A 20,042-nucleotide genomic window follows, 5' to 3' on the forward strand; every position below is an offset into this window, starting at 1 on the left:
GTCAAATTTTATTTCATAAATATCAGTAATGCACTAAATAAAAATCGAAATTTTGGTGATCAACTACAACTGTATTACCAGGTAACGACAAAATACTTGAAAAACAACCTATACAAGTAATAAACGCGGTTTAAACTTGGCAAAGAAGTGAATTGGGTGACAAAGAAGATAGAGTAGAAAGAAAGACGTTTGCATGCATTATCAAGAAGATTTACTACGGGGGAGTACGACAGAAAAACAGTAAGGCACACAATCAAAAACACATTGAAACCAGAAAAAAAAAATCATATACCCCTCGTATTATTCAACCGCGTTACTCATCTGCGGGTTAGAGGGCGTGCCGTTCGAACGCAGGTTCGATTGTCTGCGTTCGTCACCTGGAAAAAATTATCAAACTTGATAGATACAGTTTTAGTAGAAGAGGCGACACTCCAGTCTAATCTAGTTGAAATTGATCTACTACTCGACTAATTTTCACGAATTATATGTGAAAAAAAACTCACCCATTTTAGGTACAGGTGCGCCCAAAAGATTTTCCCGGCTGGGATGATTCGATTTGACTGCGTTTACTCTTCGATTTTGGGCTGCCGCCGGGCCTGCTGCATTGCCCATGCCCGGGGCAGCCCCCACCGGACCGGGTATTCTTGGTCCTCTGGTGGGTTCCACTGGTAACACTCGTCTCCGTTTCTTGGGCAACTTTGCTCTAGCCTAAAAATTCACTCAAAACCTCTAACCGTGTCAATTAGAAAGTAGCGCGATGAGGTACCTGGGTGTGACTATAATACATGGCAAAATTCGATACGATAACGGGTACCGGCAAAGCTATCGTCAGCACACCGGCCAAGGCACAAAGAGCGCCCACAAACATCCCGATATACGTTTTGGGCACCATATCGCCGTATCCTACTGTTGTCATAGTGACCAGCGCCCACCACAACCCCAGCGGTATACTTTTGAAATCGTTGTCTGGGTTCGTTTGTATCCGTTCCGCGTAGTATACCAAACTGGCAAATATCACTATACCTATCGCACATCATTAATATCATTAATCATCGCTAATTATGTGTATTATGATTACCAACCTAACACGAGGAAAAATACTAGCAGAGTGAGCTCCTTGGCCGAGGCTCGGAATGTTTGGATGAGTATTTTTAAACCGGAAGAATGTCTGGTCAGTTTGAACAGCCTCATGATCCTGATGATGGAAAAGAACTCCATAATGTCAGCGTTCTCCAAATGGGAGGCGAAACGTCGCAACATTAAATCGATGTAGAAACTGGCTGTCGCTATGTAGTCGATTATGTTGACTGATGCCCGGATGAAATCGCATTTGTTCGGACTGGCTATAAATCTATTAAAATAAATCACTTTAAACTAAGGATATAAAATTCAGGACGGGTAACGAAACTACACTAAACAGTTAATTCGGGGGAGTTGCTTCGCCGTAATATAAATCCATAATACGAGCGAGTTTTCACCGCCCCCAAGCAACTAATGGAATTATATCCGTCGTTCCGCAGGGTACGTAGCACGCGTTTAGCTCGAAATGCTAATGACTCCGTCTTTTCTCACTCCCGAAATCCCTCAAATAAAATTCGTCCGGTCCCTAATTCGGGTTGCTTAAAACCGGTTTATCCCTTTTCGGTCTCGTAATTTTGTTCTGGACGGTCCGCGATAATCTCACTTTGATTTAGCTCGAAATACGGCAAATATAGTATAATATTGCTAAGTTTACAATATAAATATTGATAATATTTGCTTATGCAAACTCTTAAATATTTTCTTCTTCTTCTTCTTTAGGTACCGTCTTCCTTCTGAAATTTGGCTATCATCAAAGCTATTCGTATTCTTCATACTGTAGATCTAAACAGTTGGTAGTTGTTGAAATTTGTACTCTTCTCTCAAGTTCTTCAACAATGAATTCCTTCTTCTTCCTATATGGATTTTTTGCTCTTTATGTTTTTCTGGATAATAAGATGCAGCAGTTTGCGTTTCGTAATAGTCAATTTCTTCCTGCTTCTTCGGCAAAACCCTCACATTTGTCACTCTCTCTGCTCAGTATTCTGCGTATTCTACGAATAAATACAAATATTTTCTTATTTACTTCTATTCTGTCTCTCATTTACAGGCTGTCACAGAATAACTAATCCTAATTTTCAGAAATGATAGTGCACTCAAATAAACATTTTCTATTAATGAATGTTATTACGCCGAATTGGGCAAACATGGCGTTGAAAATTGTACACTGGCGTCCCAAAGAGTCAAAGAGAATTGGTAGACCAATAAAATGTTGGCTAGACAACTTTAAAACACATACTGGAAGACAATTTATCACGTTTACACCGCGAGATGAGGAAATGAGGTCAGAACTACTTTGTTAACGGTGTAAATGAATTTGGTACGGAGCAATGGGGGTAGATTAAATAATCTTTTTTACGGTGTAAACCAAATTTCAGGCAAAACCTTTTGACATTCTTCAAGTTTTCTGTCTAGTCTTAATCATTATATTTTTTATTTACAATTAACTCCCAGTATTCTGTCTGTTACTTCTTTCTGTCTAAGCTGCGTATTTGACTACAAGTGGGTTTTACAGACGTTTTTGTCCTTGACTGTCCTTTCAAACTGTGTTTCTAGCAGTTCAAATTTTGACACTGTTTTTCTAACTGACTATACTCGATTTTTTTGTGTTTTTATAGACTATTGGATAGGAAATTTAATGAGGATTCCAAAAATGTACTTAAAACTGTCATTTTCACACTACAAGTGAGTTTTACAGGCGATTTTGTCATTGACTGTCTTTTGAAACTGTGTTTCTGTTAGTTCAAACTTTGACACTGTTTTTCTCTCTGACTGTACTCAATTTGGTAGTGCTTTTTAGGTTAGTAGATAGGAAATTTAATGAGGATTCCAAAAATGTGCTTAAAACTGTCATTTTCACACTACAAGTGGGTTTTACAGGCGATTTTGTCATTGACTGTCCTTTGAAACTGTTTTTCTGTGAGTTCAAACTTTGACACTGTTTTTCTCTCTGACTGTACTCAATTTGGTAGTGCTTTTTTAGGTTAGTAGATAGGAAATTTAATGAGAATTCCAAAAATGTGCTTAAAACTGTCATTTTCTCACTCCAAGTGAGTTTAACAGACGATTTTGTCGCTGACTGTGTTTTCAAATTTTGGCAGCACTTTTCTCCCTGACTGTACCGAATTTAGTGATATTTTTTTAGGCTATTGGATAGGAAATTTAATAAGGGTTCCAAAAATGTGCTTAAAACTGTCATTCTCACACTACAAGTGGGTTTTACAGGCGATTTTGTCCTTGACTGTCCTTTCAAACTGTGTTTTTAGCAGTTCAAATTTTGACACTGTTTTTCTAACTGACTATACTCGATTTTTTTGTGTTTTTTTAGACTATTGGATAGGAAATTTAATGATGATTCCAAAAATGTGCTTAAAACTGTCATTTTCACACTACAAGTGGGTTTTACAGGCGATTTTGTCCTTTGACTGTCCTTTGAAACTGTGTTTCTGTTAGTTCAAACTTTGACACTGTTTTTCTCTCTGACTGTACTCAATTTGGTAGTGCTTTTTTAGGTTAGTAGATAGGAAATTTAATGAGGATTCCAAAAATGTGCTAAAAACTGTCATTTTCACACCACAAATGGGTTTTACAGGCGATTTTGTCCTTGACTATCCTTTCAAACTGTGTTTCTAACAATTCAAACTTTGACACCATTTTTCACCATGACTGTACCGATATGTTTTTTGTTTTTTTTGGCTATTGAATAGGAAATTTAATGAGGATTCCAAAAATGTACTTAAATCAAACATTTTCTGACTAGAAGTGGGTTTTACCAGCGATTTTGTCCCTGACTGTCCTTCCGAACTGTGTTTCTGACAGAAAATTTGACACTGCTTTTCTCTCAGACTGTACCACATTTTATACGGTTTTTCCAAGTAACTGAATAGGAAATTGAACGAGGATTCCAAAAATGTGCTTAAAACTGTCATTTTCTCATTCCAAGTGGGTTTTACAGGCGATTTTGTCTCTGACTGTCCTTTCAAACTGTGTTTCTGGCAATTCAAACTTTGACACTGTTTTTCTAACTGACTATACTCGATTTTTGAGTGTTTTTTTAGGTTAGTAGATAGGAAACTTAATGAGGATTCCAAAAATGTGGATAAAATTGTCATTTTCTCACTTCAAGTGAGTTTAACAGACGATTTTGTCGCTGACTGTCTTTGAAGCTTTAGTTAACACTACTGTGGTTCACTGTCAATTCACTATCAACCAAACAACTGTTTTCTGTCAAAAACGTCAATCAAAATTTGCTCCCTCTTGGATTAAAAAGGATCTTGAAAACTTGAAAATTTGGTCCTCGCGGTGTAAACGTGGTGATTGGTTTCAACTAGCTCAGAACAGGAGCTTATGGAAACTAAGTAGAGAGGCTAATGTCCAGCAGTGGACAAACGCAGGCTGATGAAAACGAAGAAGGAAACGATGCTTCTTACCAATTTTACTTAGTTACTGAAGAAACGGAATATCGAATAATGTGCAAGTTGTTTCATATACACAAAAATGATGCCTTTATTACCCACAACATTTTTTTTCCCTTAAAAATTGTCAAATTTCAATAATCGCGATAACCGACCGTATAACAATAATACTCGTTCAACCACCCTGTACCAAGTATACTCTCCCTCCGTTTAATAACATATAGCTGAACATAGACCGATCACTCGTAACTTGCACATTGCACTAGTTTGAGTAAGAGGATGGTTTTGAGGAATACGCAAAAGCAATCAATTTACAGCCCGTTACTATACATAATACGTTACACTGGAGAGGCGCAATAGCACCCTTAAATCTATCACGTCAGCTGTTGGTGTTCGAAGGAATGTTTTTTTTTTGCTGTTCCTGTACATTTTAACGTTGTCAGTGGAGATTAATGCCAAATTGATATAGTACGGCAAAAATCAAGTTTTGTACAATATAATGGTACTTACCTAATTAAAATTTCAAAAGTAAACCACGCGTTGCATATACATTCAATGTAAAAGAAAGCAATGTGAGCGTCCGTGTCCGATTTGTCCAGGACGTAATCCGTAGTGTTGCTGGTCGTCCTCACCAATATTTGACTGATAACCGGCACCTTCATGTCCGGATGGGTTTTCAAGCAAAAGGACAGAATGGACACGCATATGAAGAACACCGACAGCACGCCTATCACCTAGAAAATTGTTCCATTTTATTGTCACGTTCTGTAATTTAATGCCGTTAAAACCAATAATTGCCGCAATTTATCACTGATTATTGGTTTGAACCTGTCCTGCTATATTGCGGCCGTACATCAAAAGTCAGTTCTGCAGGAACAAAAGCTATAACAGGGTTTTGGTGGTGGTAACTGCGCCAAAACGATTAAAATATTTTTTAATGGAAAAAAACAATTTTATCCTCCGATAAATCGAGAAATTGCCCTAATAATTGTCGTAACTTTACAGCGAATATAAATCTTTGAACACTCGCCGGAAACTCTATTTTATCAGGCGGTAAAAGTTGGAAACTAAAATTTTATAAGCGTCAAATCGTTCTACTCTCGGTGCCGCACAAGACAAAACTTTTTAAAAAGTATTTTAATTTAAAATACCCTCCAGACCCGTTTTGTCTAACGCTTTAAATGTTAATCGCATAGTTTCCGGATGGGAGTTAAAACATCCCTTAAAAAGTCCAGTCAGGATTTCCTGGGAAAAGTACGTTTTAACAACCGCAGTAGTCGACCAAATGGCTGCAATTTATTAACTCGTAAATTACTTTTTTAAATTCGCAAATTTTCAATCTTGAAAAGCTATTTATGAACCAGTTAGGAAAAGTGAAATTTTATTAAACGAACAGATTTTTATTGAGTTTTTGCAAAACGAAAGCTGAAAGTAGCGAGTAAGTGATCTAGCTCATACAGTATGTCTCAACAAAATAAGTCAAATTTCCAGGTCAAAACGTTGAAAAACAGTAAAATTTTATGATAATTGACTTACTAAACCGTTTGTAGTCATTCTAGTCAATTTTCAAAGCCAAAACTTTGTAACGTTGCAAACCTATACGTTTGAGATTGAAAATGTTTTGTCCCTGTTAACTTGTCGTTCTAATAAAATTAAGAAAAACAAATTTTATTTGCATTACAATCAGTATACACTTTAATAAGTTTGAATTACAATATTGGACAATAAAAAGGTAAAATCGCAGCAAAAGGTCGAGAAAACTGTAGTTTTACAGAAGGTTGGATTTAATATCATTCAACTAGCACGCAGTCAAGTGCGGAAATATTTATTTTCTTGAGAAGTGCGGAAAGTGCTACATTTTCGTACGCAAGTTCGGACAAGCTACCAGGACATTTTCCGCATGCGTTAGAAACAATTTTTTTCTGTTACGGAATACATCAATGGCAACAGATCTACTAAAACAGTGTAATAACACTTCAAATACATAATTATGTAAACTATTAAATAACGATTTAGTTAATGTGTTACTAGACTAGTGACTAGTGTTGAACTGTCAGATTGACAGTGACAAACCTAATTTTTATGTAAAAACAAATTTTAATTGCAACGCACTGTACCGAGTGACCCAATAAGACTCATAATCTCATTTTCTCTATATTTCAGGTTAGGAATGAGAATTTGGAAAACGGTTTTTACTGGCCTATTTGGATGTTATTTGGCTACATTTTCATAAAAAAAAATCATATCATTCCATTTGTTTTTTTAAAAATTTTTTTTGGAATTTGAGTCATGGTGTCAAAAGTAGCCCCCTGGCGCAGAAAGATTCAACTAAATTAACTATATTTTGGTTGATTCTTATTGCCCAAAGAATGCTCTTTTCAACAATACTGAATTTGTTAAAATTGGTCAAACCGCAAAGTTATAGCAGGTTATTGCAAAAACAATTGAACACCTCACGCCATCTTTGTTTTTGAAATAACAGAAATTTATTTTTTACGAAAATGATAGATAACTTGGTTCGCTTTAAAAATGAGTAAAAAAAAACTCACACAAAATTTATAGAAAATGCAATTTAAAAATTTAAAATGGCAGTTTTTAGAACTTGAAAATATTTTCCAGCGATTCTTCATGACCGATTTACCTAAAAAAAAATGTTTACCCCAAAATCATACGACGAACGGTTCCCGAGATATGGTCTAGGAACCGTCTTATTGGGTCACCCGGTATGTAACAAAGATGCCACTGCCAGTTTTGTTTAAAAAACAAAAAAAATTTATCGGTAAAAACTTAACATACCTTGGCCGCTGTAGACGAGTAGGGTTCATCAAAAAGTGACCACAGTTTCGGTTTAGTTAACTGCCACCAGGACAATGTGCCCTTAAAGTAATCATCCTCGAAACCGAACTTTCGGGCTATTTCCTCGTCGCTCGGTTTATCCGTATCTAAATCTAACCTATCTAATACAGCCAAAGTCTCTTGGGTGTCCCTGTGCTGCAACAGAAAAAGCATTATCGATTTATGTTTTTTTTTTTCACTCAAAGAAAGTGTTTCTCCATTACAAACGTGAAATAATTGATTGAGTTTACGCGGTTGTTGTGGCGGCAACTTTGTCACTCTAACGCAATTTGGTTGGAAGCTGTATCGATACAATTTTCAAAGTAAAACGCAAAGGGTAGAGGGAAATAAACGAGGAAAACCGGCTGGATAACGGGGTTTCTCCCCCCGGTATCGGAAAACTTTGTATACGTGTGTGCATTGTGTAAACGAGTGGAAGTTTTGTTTGTTGTCTGCGAAGGTAATGGATGTGATGCCATGTATTAGTGGAGAAAAATCTATTTAAGTTTGGAACGTGGAAAAATCGCCTTGTTTGTTTTGATTGATTGGCATTTTTTTCACTGATTGTTTACAGCACGTAAACTCTCTGTTTCAAAATAAAGTTGATTCTTTTGAACGCCATACCTGGGTGTACGTCATCCAGCAACATGGTTCCACTTGGTTCGCGTCAAGGCCCCAAAACTCCAACTCTTCTTCGAAAAGTGGACCGCAGACATCCGAGGGATAGTGAAGTTTGCCTGTCCTAAGATAATCCAACTTTGTAAATAAATACGTATCCTTTATTATATTTAACAAGTATACAGGTGTGGTAAATCCAAAAGCGACCATAGGAAAACCGTGTAACGGACAGAGAAACGTAGGTAATTGCATGCACGGGAGAAAGACAGCAAACGAAAAAAATATCAAGTAGGCCATATTTTCAGCGCGCTGTTGCCAAACGCCGTAAGTATCACTCAAATACCGTCGTCAAAATAACTTGGCGTTTGGCAACAGCGCGCTGAAAATATGGCCTACTTGATATTTTTTTCGTTTTCTGTCTTTCTCCCGCGCATGCAATTACCTACGTTTCTCTGTCCGTTACACGGTTTTCCTATGGTCGCTTTTGGATTTACCACACCTGTATATCAATAAACGCTAGTTTTAGTTAAAACTCTTTTTTACATCTTTATTTTACGTATTATCTTCTCTGTTATCAGTAATTTCTTGACAATACGTCAACATTTTTAATATATTTGATTTTTAAATTTACCTGTAGTAATTTAAAACTTGAGCAAATACCCCTGGATGTCTATCAAAAAAATACTCGTTCAACACCGGATCATAGTTCGCCAGGGCTTCGGTGAGCCTGGACAACCGGGTGGCAGGGATCTTCTTCAGGGTGGCTTTGTAGGTTTCGTGTCGGATACCTCCCACGTTCAGCACCACCCTGTTTTCGGCGTCCATGTTAATTTGGTTGTTCATTTCTAAAAGAAAAAGTGTGAGCGAAAGCTTGACAATACAAGACAAGTTAAAATTACAAGATGATATTATTTGACTACTTTAATGAGCCTATTTCAGTGCTAAACACCAACAATGTCTCTTGAATTACTTGAGGTGGACCACCGAAAAACGTTTATTTGAAAACTTTCCCGAACATAGAGATCAACCAGTAGACATTATCAAAGACCGTTGCCCCTTCGTCTGTTATAAATTACGTGTCCAAGTAGTCAGCAAAGTTATCTAAACTTTGGCAACTCCTCTTGACGTTATCCGTAGCGAAATTTCACCGTTAACACCAAACATTAACAACCGAGGCAAACGCATCTTCGTGACTCCAAAACGCGGCACCTAAATCTCTACAAAGGACTTGACAAAAGCAAATTAAAACGGAAACTAAAATTTCAATTTAGATTTAATGAAGCTAGTAGCGAATGTTAACGAGTAAATCAACTAGTCCGAAATGAATTTCATTTGACCCGCTAGAATATATAATTTCAGGATCTCGGAACGAAATTAACTGCCATGAAGTTTTAAAAGAGTGCCGCTACTTTGAAAAAGTTTAAATTAGAATTTTTAAGTTTGTCTTGGGAGTAATCGGTTTTTGTCTGTATGTTAGGTGAATTTAGAATGTTTCGTAGAAAACTTGACCGATTTGGATAAATTAGAGGAAAAGTACTTTTGGTAGAGCAATTGTCGTTCCTTTTCTGTTTCTTGTGAACTGAGCGAGATGGAAACTTAACGTCATTATGTTATTTACAATTTTTTTCATTTGAGATGGTACTGGCACAGTGCCACGTTCAGAAATACATAATATAATAGTGGAAAAAAGCGCTCAAATCGGCAACCACAAAGTATCAAAGAAAATCTTAAGAACTAATCTAAGATATAAATGAATTTTAATATGACGTCACAGTTAATGTCGTCACTGCCACTTTTCTTGGCACAAAGAGTACAAACAAAGCCCAAATGTGAGCAAAAATGATTGCTGCTTGAATTTAAAACAACAACAAAGTAAAAAGTAAATATTTTTGTAATATAAACTGAAGAAAAAATCAAAATTGTGTACATGAAAATGATCATGTTTGACACACAAAGTGAAGAAAACAGAAAAAAAAGGAAAATGTATAGGGTGGCTCAAATTTTTTCCGGTTTTGACAAAATTGTGACATACTTTCCTGTTAGCTAATTCAAAACATAAATGTTTGATTTTTGCCTTGGCATTTGCAAAGTAATTCTAAACTCAACTGGAAATATTGAAAAATTCTGTTAGATGGTTTGATGAGTTTTACAAGCTTCGGACAATTTTAAAATGATCAGATATTGAGACAGTTTACGGTAAGATATTTACGTTTCTTTACTATTTTACTCAGGTTTCTAATTCTACCACATAGAGAACACTAATTCGTAGCGTATGGATCAATTCTCCGTAGTTCGTATCCAATCGCAATACGAAGCAAATAGAATAAGGCGTGAGATATTAGAACGTTGATGAATTACCGCCAGTTAGTTCGATAGAAGCAAGGCCGTAGGGCTGCATTAGATAAATTGGAATGGGTATTGCGGTGTTGGCTTTTAATCAAATTATATAATACAGCAAGGAAATAAATTACAGTCATTTTGTTTATTTCTTATTATTATTATTCTGAACTAGGGCAATACGGTCTGATTGGCACTTCTAGCAGTCCAAATTCAGTTTAGTTAGATTCACTGGATGCTAATAAACAGACTGGAGTTTGCTGATTTTGGTAGTAACTTGTAACTCTCAAGTTTCAGACCAAAAATCCGCTTAATTACCGAATTGTGCGGTCGTTGTTGGTCTGTATGCAGACCAAACCGCGAACAAAGTATCTCGAGTTTCTGACTGAATTCAATTTTAAAATGCTACGAACGGCAGCCCGGCCTTGTTGAAAGCTTGTATGTTAAGCCGAATTTAAAGAATATAAAGTTCCGGAATTTCGGAGACGGAGGCGGTTTCGTTATTTCGGAAATGCATATTCCAGCCCTACGATTGATGGCTTTGTTTCGTTGGTTTTAAATGGAATTTCCATATTTTTGTCTCTACAAGCTGACGCAATAAAAGTATGAAACACTTTAAAACAGATCATCCATGAAAAGAGAAGCTCTATTTAAACATATAAAGTGCAAAATTCGGTTTCCATTATGCGTATGTGTAGGGAAAGGCTAGATCAACAAAAAAATGTAAATCCAAGTGAAAATGTGTCTATCTAGGAAAAAGCTGTACAGAATAGGTCTAGGTGCAATGATAACGTCACAAAAAATTAAATCTCCAATCAAAAAAATTTACTTTTCTCAAAATATCTCATAAACATATTTTTGAAAAAGTTTATTTTCTCTGAGAATCTAAGAAAATTTGTAAAAGTGTTTTTAAACACATGAACTTGACCTTTGACATGTTTCGAAAAAAACAAGATTGGAAGTTTTTAATTATCGTTTCCACTTTTCCAGGAAATCCAGATTGTATGAAATAGTGCAATTTGACTTGCAAATAATCCTAAAATAGCTACCACCCCAGTATTCTTCGAAACTGGTGTTTGATTGGACTATAACGTAATAAAATTCTTGTACAAGGCGTACAATAATCAGAACACTTAGCCCAAAACATCAAAAACTATAATTACCTTATTGGAATTTGAGTCATAACTTATCAGTTAGCATGGTATCTACAGGGTGATTCCAAAGTTGGGGCTTTCCTTTCACCTACGAATAGGGCTTCGAAAAATAAGTTTTTTTTTCCTTTGACGATTTTTCGAAATATGAACAATAACGAAGATAAAGGGTGTCAAAGTTTTACTGAACAAAAAACAAAATAAAAAATAACTTAAATTTAATTTTAACTAACTACAGGGCATTCCTTATCAACAGACATAAACAAAAACAAAAGATTTCAGCCGCATTTGAACTAATTTTTAATAATTTGACATTTTAAATTAAAACAGCATTTAATTTTAGGCACGCAGTAAGACGGTTTTTATTTTTTTACTGGGAAATGGTGCGTCGTAGCAAAAAATAATAAAAGGGGTTTTATTTTTAGAATTGAACAAGAAATTCAATAATAAATTTTATTTTGAAAAAAACCAGTATTGTAATATTTTTTTTTAAATGTTTTAAAAAAATTATACGCACGCCACTGGTAAACGCAAGAAAATTGTTGTTTCTTGGAAAATTTCCTCTCCACGTAGCTATTGACACCTACAAAATTTTGTTTAATTACTTCAAGTGGTTTGGCCAAAATCATTAAATTTTTATTTTTTCAGTAAAACTTTGACACCTTGTATCTTCGTTATTGTTCATATTTCGAAAAAGCGTCAAAGGAAAAAAAAACTTATTTTTTGAAGCCCTATTCGCAGGTGAACGGAAAGCACCAATTTTGGAATCACCCTGTATAATACTAATTTTGTAAGACATAAGATAATTTTCTGATAAAGTGTATTTTTTCATAAAATTTTGAGTTTCTGTTAAAACAGAAATGGTGACATAACTCTAAATTATTCTGACAAAGTTAATCTGAAAAAACTTTATTGAACCGCATAGAAAAAATGTTGGCTTAATTGACATACTAAAACTTTTGCTGTTTCTGTTTATTTTGCATTAGTATTTGCGGCCGTACCGCAAAAAGCAGGGCAATTTAAACGGTCCACGTAGTTTTGCCTAAATTATAAATTTTGGTTTGCTTTACGCTTACGCTAAATTACACCCGGAAAGGTTTAATACACGGACTGGAAAACTTGGAAAATGTTAGTGGATCGACCGAAAAATGTGAAAAATGAATCCGCACACAGGCACCGAATTTACTCAGTGTCCACAAAACTGTAAAAAAAACCTAAAAATACTCGAGTCCCCGGGGAACATCATCCCTCGAAAATGTTTACTGAAAAAGAACGGGGTGAAGTGTATTAGGACGTTTCGGGGGCAAAAAGCTTCCAATCACTTGAGCTTTGAAAATGCATTTTCCCGTCCGTTTACTCTTTTTCGTAGTCAGAGTGGTTTTTTTTTCGTTCAATACACCCGAATAGCTAATTCTGATCCTGGAAAAGTTTGTATTTCATGTGTGACAACTTTGCCAATTGCTAAATTGAGAGGTATGAAAAATGGCATGGGTTATTCAACGTAATGATAGCTATTACCCACAAAGATTAAGTTTACGACACGAGCAGAAATAACTTATTACTCACGAGTAGATAATGTGTGTTATTATCTATTCAAAACTTGAGAGTAATATTACTAAACAATCGTAAAAAAATTAATTATAACTTCAAACTTGAGGTTGCATTGGAAATCATAAACAATGATCATTTCTGAAAAACGTTTCCTAAGGAAGATACAGTCCTTCAAATTTCCATTTAAAAAATCGTTTTATAGTGTAAAACTGAACATTCAAGACTTGTGAAAGTCCAAATTTGTACTGAATAGTCTAAAAACTTGCTTTTTACTACTAGGAATGGTCTTATGATTCGCTTTATCAGACTGTCTGAAACTGGCATTCAAGAACTAAAAAAAGTCCGGAAATCAAGACAAAGATTGTATCATGCATGAAACTCATTTTTTACTACTAAAAATAATATAAAAGTTGACTTTTAATGCTAGAACTGACTTTACTAGGACTAAAGAGTCCAAAAGTATATTTTCAAGACTTTAATTGGTGTACAACTCAATTTTCTGTTCTGGACAACAAGTCTTGAAGTAAATTAAATTTTCGGACTATTTTATTTCTAAAAATTAGTTCTCAAGACTATTATTGTAGCATTTGGTACCAACATTTTTTACTTTTATTACTGAAGAAACTTGACTTTTGGAAATATCGATTTTTCAGTCTTGAAAAGCACTAAAAACTGAAATTCTTAGAGATGCTACAATTTATTGCACCTATGAGTGTAGAAGTCAATTTAATAGTGAAGAAGCTTGAAATAACATTTTCAAGACTATGGTCAGTGGACAAACTGGCTTTTAGGCTTGATTTGATAAGTCAAAAAATTTGTAAAGATAGTCTTGAAACTCGATTTGAGGCACTGAAAACAGCCTTAAAACACTAAAAACCCGAAAGAAATACCCGAATTTTTAGCACTGAAGTGTCTAGAAGTCGATTTAATAGTGACAAAGCTTGGAATGCCATTTTAAGTTTATGAAGAATGTAAAAAATGTTTTTTAAGTTTGCTATGTCAATAACTTGGTGAAGATAGTCTTGAAACTCGATTTTCCAAGCTGAAAGCAGTTTTGAAGTACTAAAAATAGTCCAGAATTCGAAGAAAATAAAAAGCAAAGTAAAAAGCACGAAAAGTTCGTTTTCAAGACAATTTTCATGAATCTAATGTTAATGTCCTGCATTTAAGACTATTTTCAAGACTAAAATATTGAAATTTGTCTTCAAATTATGAAAACTTACTTCAAATGCAAATTTTAAGCTTCTGATGTCACTTTTCATTAGTTCAGTCACATTTTAGGGTTCAAGTCAATTTCTAAGGTTTAAATGTATGAATTTGTTGTAACAAATTCTTGAAAAAGTAGTTTTTATGTCTACAAGTCAATTTTTAGTATTAAAGTCTCTCGATTTGCATGAAAACTGGTTACAAACACAATTTTTAAGCTTCTGAAATTTTTATCTTTTCTAATTCAATTTTCAAAACTAAAATCTTTTAGTTTGTCTGGAAACTATGAAAACTGGCTACAATAATATTTTTTAAACTTCTTAAGTAAATTTTCCGTTTCCAAGACAATTTTTAAGTTGGGATGGGTTAGTTTTGGGTCTTTGACCGTAATAACGTGTAATAAAGTGCTTGTTCCAAATTTGATCAATATTGCTCCAACGGTCTGACAGTTATGATAAAAAACCGGTTTTTTAAATTGAAATTTGAAGGACTGTATTTTCCTTAGGAAGCAGTTTTCAGGTAAATAATATTTTTTAATTTGGCTATGGATTGGTGAATTATTGACATTTAAAACTGGACCACCCTGTATATTGTTTCATGCTTTAATACAGTAAGTTTAACTTATCGTTGAATTCACGTAGAGTGTAACAACATTATGGTTACCTACTTGATTCGTAATTTAATTTTTACTCGTTCTCTTTGATTACCTACTGCTTGTATAACTTTTGTGTAGAAAATCCTATTACAAAAACCAAATAACATAAATTCAGCCTTTGGGGATTAAGTAAACATCATTCCTTGAATTGAGGATTCAGTAAACAACATCTTACGCAATCTCCCCCCCCCCCCCACATGTTATTATTACACTTACTGAATTATTTATCGCACGTGTAACTGACGACGATGCCAAGGTGACTGCCAGGACCCAATCCCTAGGCTTGTTCTTGTTTTTCCTGCAACAAAATATGTAAATTGCATTACGAAGGTGGAATCGGTTTCGGTCGCTGCCAATGCTTATTTGAAAAGGGTGCTAATTTGAGAGAAATGGAAACGACGCATTTTCCCTTAAGTCCTTGAAAAGTCAATTTTCCTAAAGGCTTTCAACGTATTATTGTCACTTTCATTAAGTTTCCGAACGCGGATGAATAACAAAAAAAAAAGTGTGGGAGTCTGCGTTGATCGACCCTTCTGCCAGCGTAATAAATCTTTGGCGGAAAGTTTTGCGAGGTGCAAAATAAAGTTGGAACTTTCAAGCTGTTGAATGGGTGCCAGTTGCACACTGTTTTCGAGAATAAATTTCAGTAGACATTTAAAACTCGGATTAAATGGCGGGAAACTTGAACATTGTGCCAATAAGTACAGTCAATCAGCAGAAAGGTTTAACATAAATTTTGCCTTTGCCCGAAATGATTTAGGGGATCAGGTAAACAAGGAAAACATTTGTTTCGAATAGGAATAAGGCAAATTTTTATTGATGTAGGATGTGCGTACTGAAAACCGTATAAATACAAGTGTATATGGTACTACAGATGTTTATGGAGATCTGAGTGTACCATCATCCAAAAAAATCAAAATTTTCAGTTTTATTTATTTTTTTTTAAAAACGCGCTCATAAATGAGAAAAATAAGATAAGTACATGTAATTTTAAGTTTTATGGTAACATCCACCTTGTGTCTTATTTTAATGAAAATTTGAAAAAGAAAGTGACCATCATACACACGCAAATTATGAAAACATCAGGGAGATGTTTACTACTAAATAAAGCAATTTTGACAGTAAACCAAATTATTAAGGAGTAACCAGTCAAAAGTAAACTGAGGAAAGAAAAATGGTAAATAATAGGTTTTCAAAATTATCTCATTTTTAAATCGAAGAATGCTGCAACAAAAAAATCTGGAATTGTAAGTTAGTAACACAATATTCAGTCAAAAATTGACATTAAAAATCTAATTGTGCTGGCTATAATTAAAACGACACGTGAATCGTAATATTTTATGTTGTGGAAATGCAAATTGGTTCGACATTTATTGGGAAATGTCACGCTACATAAATAAGCGACATCGATCAGGCTTAATATTCGCCTTGACCAGCAAATTGTCCACGGGGGAATTTATTATTTACCGATGATAGATTCCGGAATCGTCCTACCTTTTACTGTCAACTTCTCATAGATTAAATTTAGCCTTGTGCTGTATATTTAGAACGTTCAATGAATTCAATGAAAAACACACATACACTAGAACTGCCATGAATTATTCCATTGGACTATGACAAAGAAAGTATCAATTATTAATAATTTGCATATGAGGTTTAGCAAACTCAACTTTCAACAAAATGTTGCTCATTCATTAATCAAAATTGAATAATTAACAAACCATCTGTTCGTGCACATTCATTTTACCAAAATTAGGGAACGATATATTGAATGAAAACCACGCCCAGACGAGCGTCAGAAAATGGGTCGTGCATCCTCCCCTATGTCAGTTACAACTACAATTTATTTAAATTATTTCCGCGTCATTGCGACAAAGTTTTCCTCAAAGCCGTAATTCACGGTTTACGTGTGTAATTATTGGGAAAGCACGTACACGGAGCCGAAAGTTGGGAATATTTTAGCTAATAATTATTACTGCCCAAGACCAAACTGACTACTATTAGATAACAATTTTCCTAACAGTCTCAAGCTAGATTTACATCTCCTTCAAAGTTAACTTTATTATGGAATTGGCAAGCTTGACATATGGACGTCCATACTGATATTTACATTAAAAATAGAGGATGAACTTGAAAGTGATTGTAAATGAAGCTTAAGGGCCAAAAATGAGTATGAACCAATGTACTGTAGTTTAAGCTGGATTTGTTGTACTTATACAAGAAAGTTTTGATGATCATTTACTATAAATTTTGTTAACTTTAAGTTTCAACAGCTTGACTTTCATCTATGCATTAGTTTAATGTTTGAAATGTCATTTGACCAACCCAAGTAGTCATTGATCATTTGCTTTCAGAAAAATGAAATAAATTATAATAATGGAAGAACTGCGATACTACCAAAAAACCCACAAGTTTGAGAATCCACTTAGAGCAACTGAGTCGAATTTCAAAGACGTCAAGCAATGATTTATTGCAGTGAATAACATAAATAAAATGTGAACTTTTTTCCCAAGAATCGTGCACAAAACTGACAGAAATGCATTTTATAACAAAACAAGATTAAGTTTCGTGAGAACACGCAAAACTGTCTGGTTCTATCTTAACATTGAACATTTTATAGTCAGGCAATTAAGAAAGTAACACACACCCAGATGAAACGAAATTGCGGACGTAAACCAACCAACACACACGACTCTGTTACATGTGGCCTCGGATAATTCAATTCCCTTTAAAAGGAACGAAACTTGGTCGGCAGTTTTTCCCGTTTATTTCCCATTTTATTTTCACTTTTACGTTCGTTTTTATTGTGTTTGTCGTGATCCGGTCCGACGCACACAGACCTGGTAATTTACAATGATGGCCCTTTTCGCTGACGACACGTAGTTGTAGGTAGGCTGCCTGACTACGGAACGATGCGTTGCTAACATATCCAGGTGCGTGCCCTTTTATTATCTCCAATTTAAGCCAGAACCCTTGAATGAAAATTTGATAAGAGAACGTATCTTTGTTCCGTCTAAAACATTAATGCGGGTGTTACGACGCGAAAGTGATAGACAAAAAGTCACAGTGGCAACCCCGCGATCCCGACTGAGAAGAGAGAGACGGGACGTGTGTGTGTGTGTGCCGCAAGAACAGAAGCGATACGACTTTCGACAAAAGCAACAATCACGCGTTTACTATTTTTCACGTTCTTATTTCGTTAAATAAACCAAAGTTTGTAGTTAACAAAGATCATTTTTTTTTTGTACACATCCACGAATCATAGTGGTCCTTCGTCAGCCAGATTCCAAATTGAAGTTTGGAGAATCAAGCAAATTGCATCGAAACAGAAACAGAACCAAGAAAAGCAGCCATTTTGTACGTCGATCGCCAAACCACAATCAACAAGAAACAAAAGGTGAGCGCCTGTATCCTTTTAATCATTCCTACCGTACTTATTTTGATAATCGTTAGAAAAACGTTTACATCGTTCGCCACAGTTTACGTTATTTTTTATGGATTTACACGTTTCGACCTGAAAATAATAGCAAAGTGTACAGTAATTATCGCGAATTTACACGTCCATTCTCGTATTTTAATTACGTCACGAATCTCGATTAAGTTTAGGATTTATTCACGTTGCAAGAAAAGGGAAATTTGCAAATTTCACACCCAGGCAGTACTCGTATATACATTTGTTTCGAATATTCTCGTTTTGTTTAAAATATCTCGTCTCGAATCATCACGTGTTTTATTTTTGTGCTAAATAAGAATGCCAAAAGCAAAAAAGCAAACAATGCAGAGTTCTAATTCAACAGAGTCGGTCGACACAGACATTTTGGAATTAAGGCATGCTCGTAAAGTAATATGTCAAAGATTAAATCGATTTAATGATTATTTATCGAATGCTATTGATCGGTTTCAAACGGAAACTCGGCTTAAGAGCGTGGAAGAAGATTTTTCAGAATTCGATAAAATTCAAACCCGTTTAGAATTTTTGTCGAATGAGGAACAAATTAATAGACTTGACACGGAAACTGCTTTTTATGCGGCTATTTCATATGCAAAAAATATATTGCAGATGCAGACAAAGTTTGCAACCTCTCGGTAAACAACTCTTCTTCCTCTCCTACCACGTCATTATCGTCACAGCCGGCGCAGGCGCACATTTCGCTGCCACAGGCGGGCGCTGTTGCCAAACTCCCAGACTTAGGGTTACCATCTTTTTACGGAAACTATGAAACATGGTTTAGTTTCAAAGACATTTTTGACTCTTTAGTGGACAATAGAACCGACTTAAGTGAAGTAAATAAGTTTTTGTACCTAAAGGTATGCTGTAAGGGAGACGCGCTAAAGTTAGTAGAGTCTTTAGATGTAACCGCCTCAAATTATTCTATTGCCATTGCGTTATTAAAAAAACGATACGAAAATAAACGAGCTATTATTAATTTTCATGTTAATAACATTCTTTTTAATTTACCAATTGTCCATAGGGATTCGCCCTTGCAATTAAGAAAATTAATAGACATGGTAAATCAGCATATCTGTGCGCTACAAAAATTATCTTTACCAGTTGAACAATGGGACACGTTGTTAATTCCACTAATTTTGCATAAGTTAGACAGTAGCAGTATTCGAGAATGGGAAAGCAAACAAACTAATGATTCACTACCAACACTAAGTGAATTTATTGAATTTTTGACAAAGAAGTGTTGTACCCTTGAAGCAATAAATCATGAATTTTCAAAATTAAACGTAAATCAAAGCAAATCACGAGATCAAGTACATACAAAACTTCCATTTAAAGGTACCAGAAACTATTCGAATAACAATTCTCACGCCAATTTAAATCAGCAATGTGCATATGGACTTACTGACAGGAGTGATAAGTCACAGTCTGTAAAATGTAATTACTGTAACGAGAATCATTTTATTTATCACTGTCCCAAGTTTTATAATTTAAACCCTTCAGAAAGGTTTAATGAAGTGAAAAAGCTTAAACTTTGCAGTAATTGCTTAAGAACAGGACATTCAAAGTATGATTGTAGATCTGGTGGATGTAGAACCTGTAATCAAAAACATAATACATTACTACATATTGACAGAGGTTTTTCGCAAAATTCAAGCAGTCAGAATAATGTCAATAGGACACAGACAGATAATTCAGGGGAAATCACGGATGGAAACACACGACAACTTCGAGAATATGTAGCTTCT

General features: G+C 35.0%; 2 protein-coding genes and 1 long non-coding RNA gene across 7 annotated transcripts in view; 2 read left to right on the top strand and 1 right to left on the bottom strand.

Annotated features, from left to right (window-relative positions):
- Cluap1 (clusterin associated protein 1) overlaps positions 1–8,460 on the top strand; it is a 126,125-nt gene extending 117,665 nt beyond the window's left edge. Inside the window, exon 7 of the mRNA XM_081995394.1 lies at positions 8,132–8,460. The gene's annotated coding sequence lies outside the window, so the exon portion shown is untranslated. The remainder of the gene's footprint in view (positions 1–8,131) is intronic.
- The window catches only part of LOC145739404 (potassium voltage-gated channel protein Shaw-like), a 91,693-nt gene that overhangs the window by 7,071 nt on the left and 64,580 nt on the right, over positions 1–20,042 (bottom strand). For 4 of the 5 annotated variants that reach the window (XM_081994965.1, XM_081994855.1, XM_081994945.1 and 1 more), the window contains 8 exons: positions 15,063–15,144; positions 8,578–8,791; positions 7,953–8,070; positions 7,290–7,484; positions 5,004–5,227; positions 1,083–1,351; positions 767–1,023; positions 504–708 (listed from right to left, as the gene is read on the bottom strand). In XM_081994965.1, the coding sequence (XP_081851091.1) occupies positions 504–708; positions 767–1,023; positions 1,083–1,351; positions 5,004–5,227; positions 7,290–7,484; positions 7,953–8,070; positions 8,578–8,789 (1,480 nt within the window). In that variant the 5' untranslated portion in view covers positions 8,790–8,791; positions 15,063–15,144. Of the gene's footprint in view, positions 1–292; positions 378–503; positions 709–766; positions 1,024–1,082; positions 1,352–5,003; positions 5,228–7,289; positions 7,485–7,952; positions 8,071–8,577; positions 8,792–15,062; positions 15,145–20,042 lie in introns of all 5 variants that reach the window. The other variant, XM_081994993.1, reaches the window with a different exon arrangement.
- LOC145740493 (uncharacterized) lies at positions 9,836–10,431 on the top strand. The gene is made up of 2 exons (XR_014181441.1): positions 9,836–10,142; positions 10,199–10,431. It is a non-coding gene; the product is annotated as an uncharacterized LOC145740493 (long non-coding RNA).

This window comes from Ips typographus, linkage group LG1 (genome assembly GCF_016097725.1).
Source record: "Ips typographus isolate SLU linkage group LG1, UJ_Ityp_2.0, whole genome shotgun sequence".
In the NCBI taxonomy this organism is placed as follows: domain Eukaryota; kingdom Metazoa; phylum Arthropoda; class Insecta; order Coleoptera; family Curculionidae; genus Ips; species Ips typographus.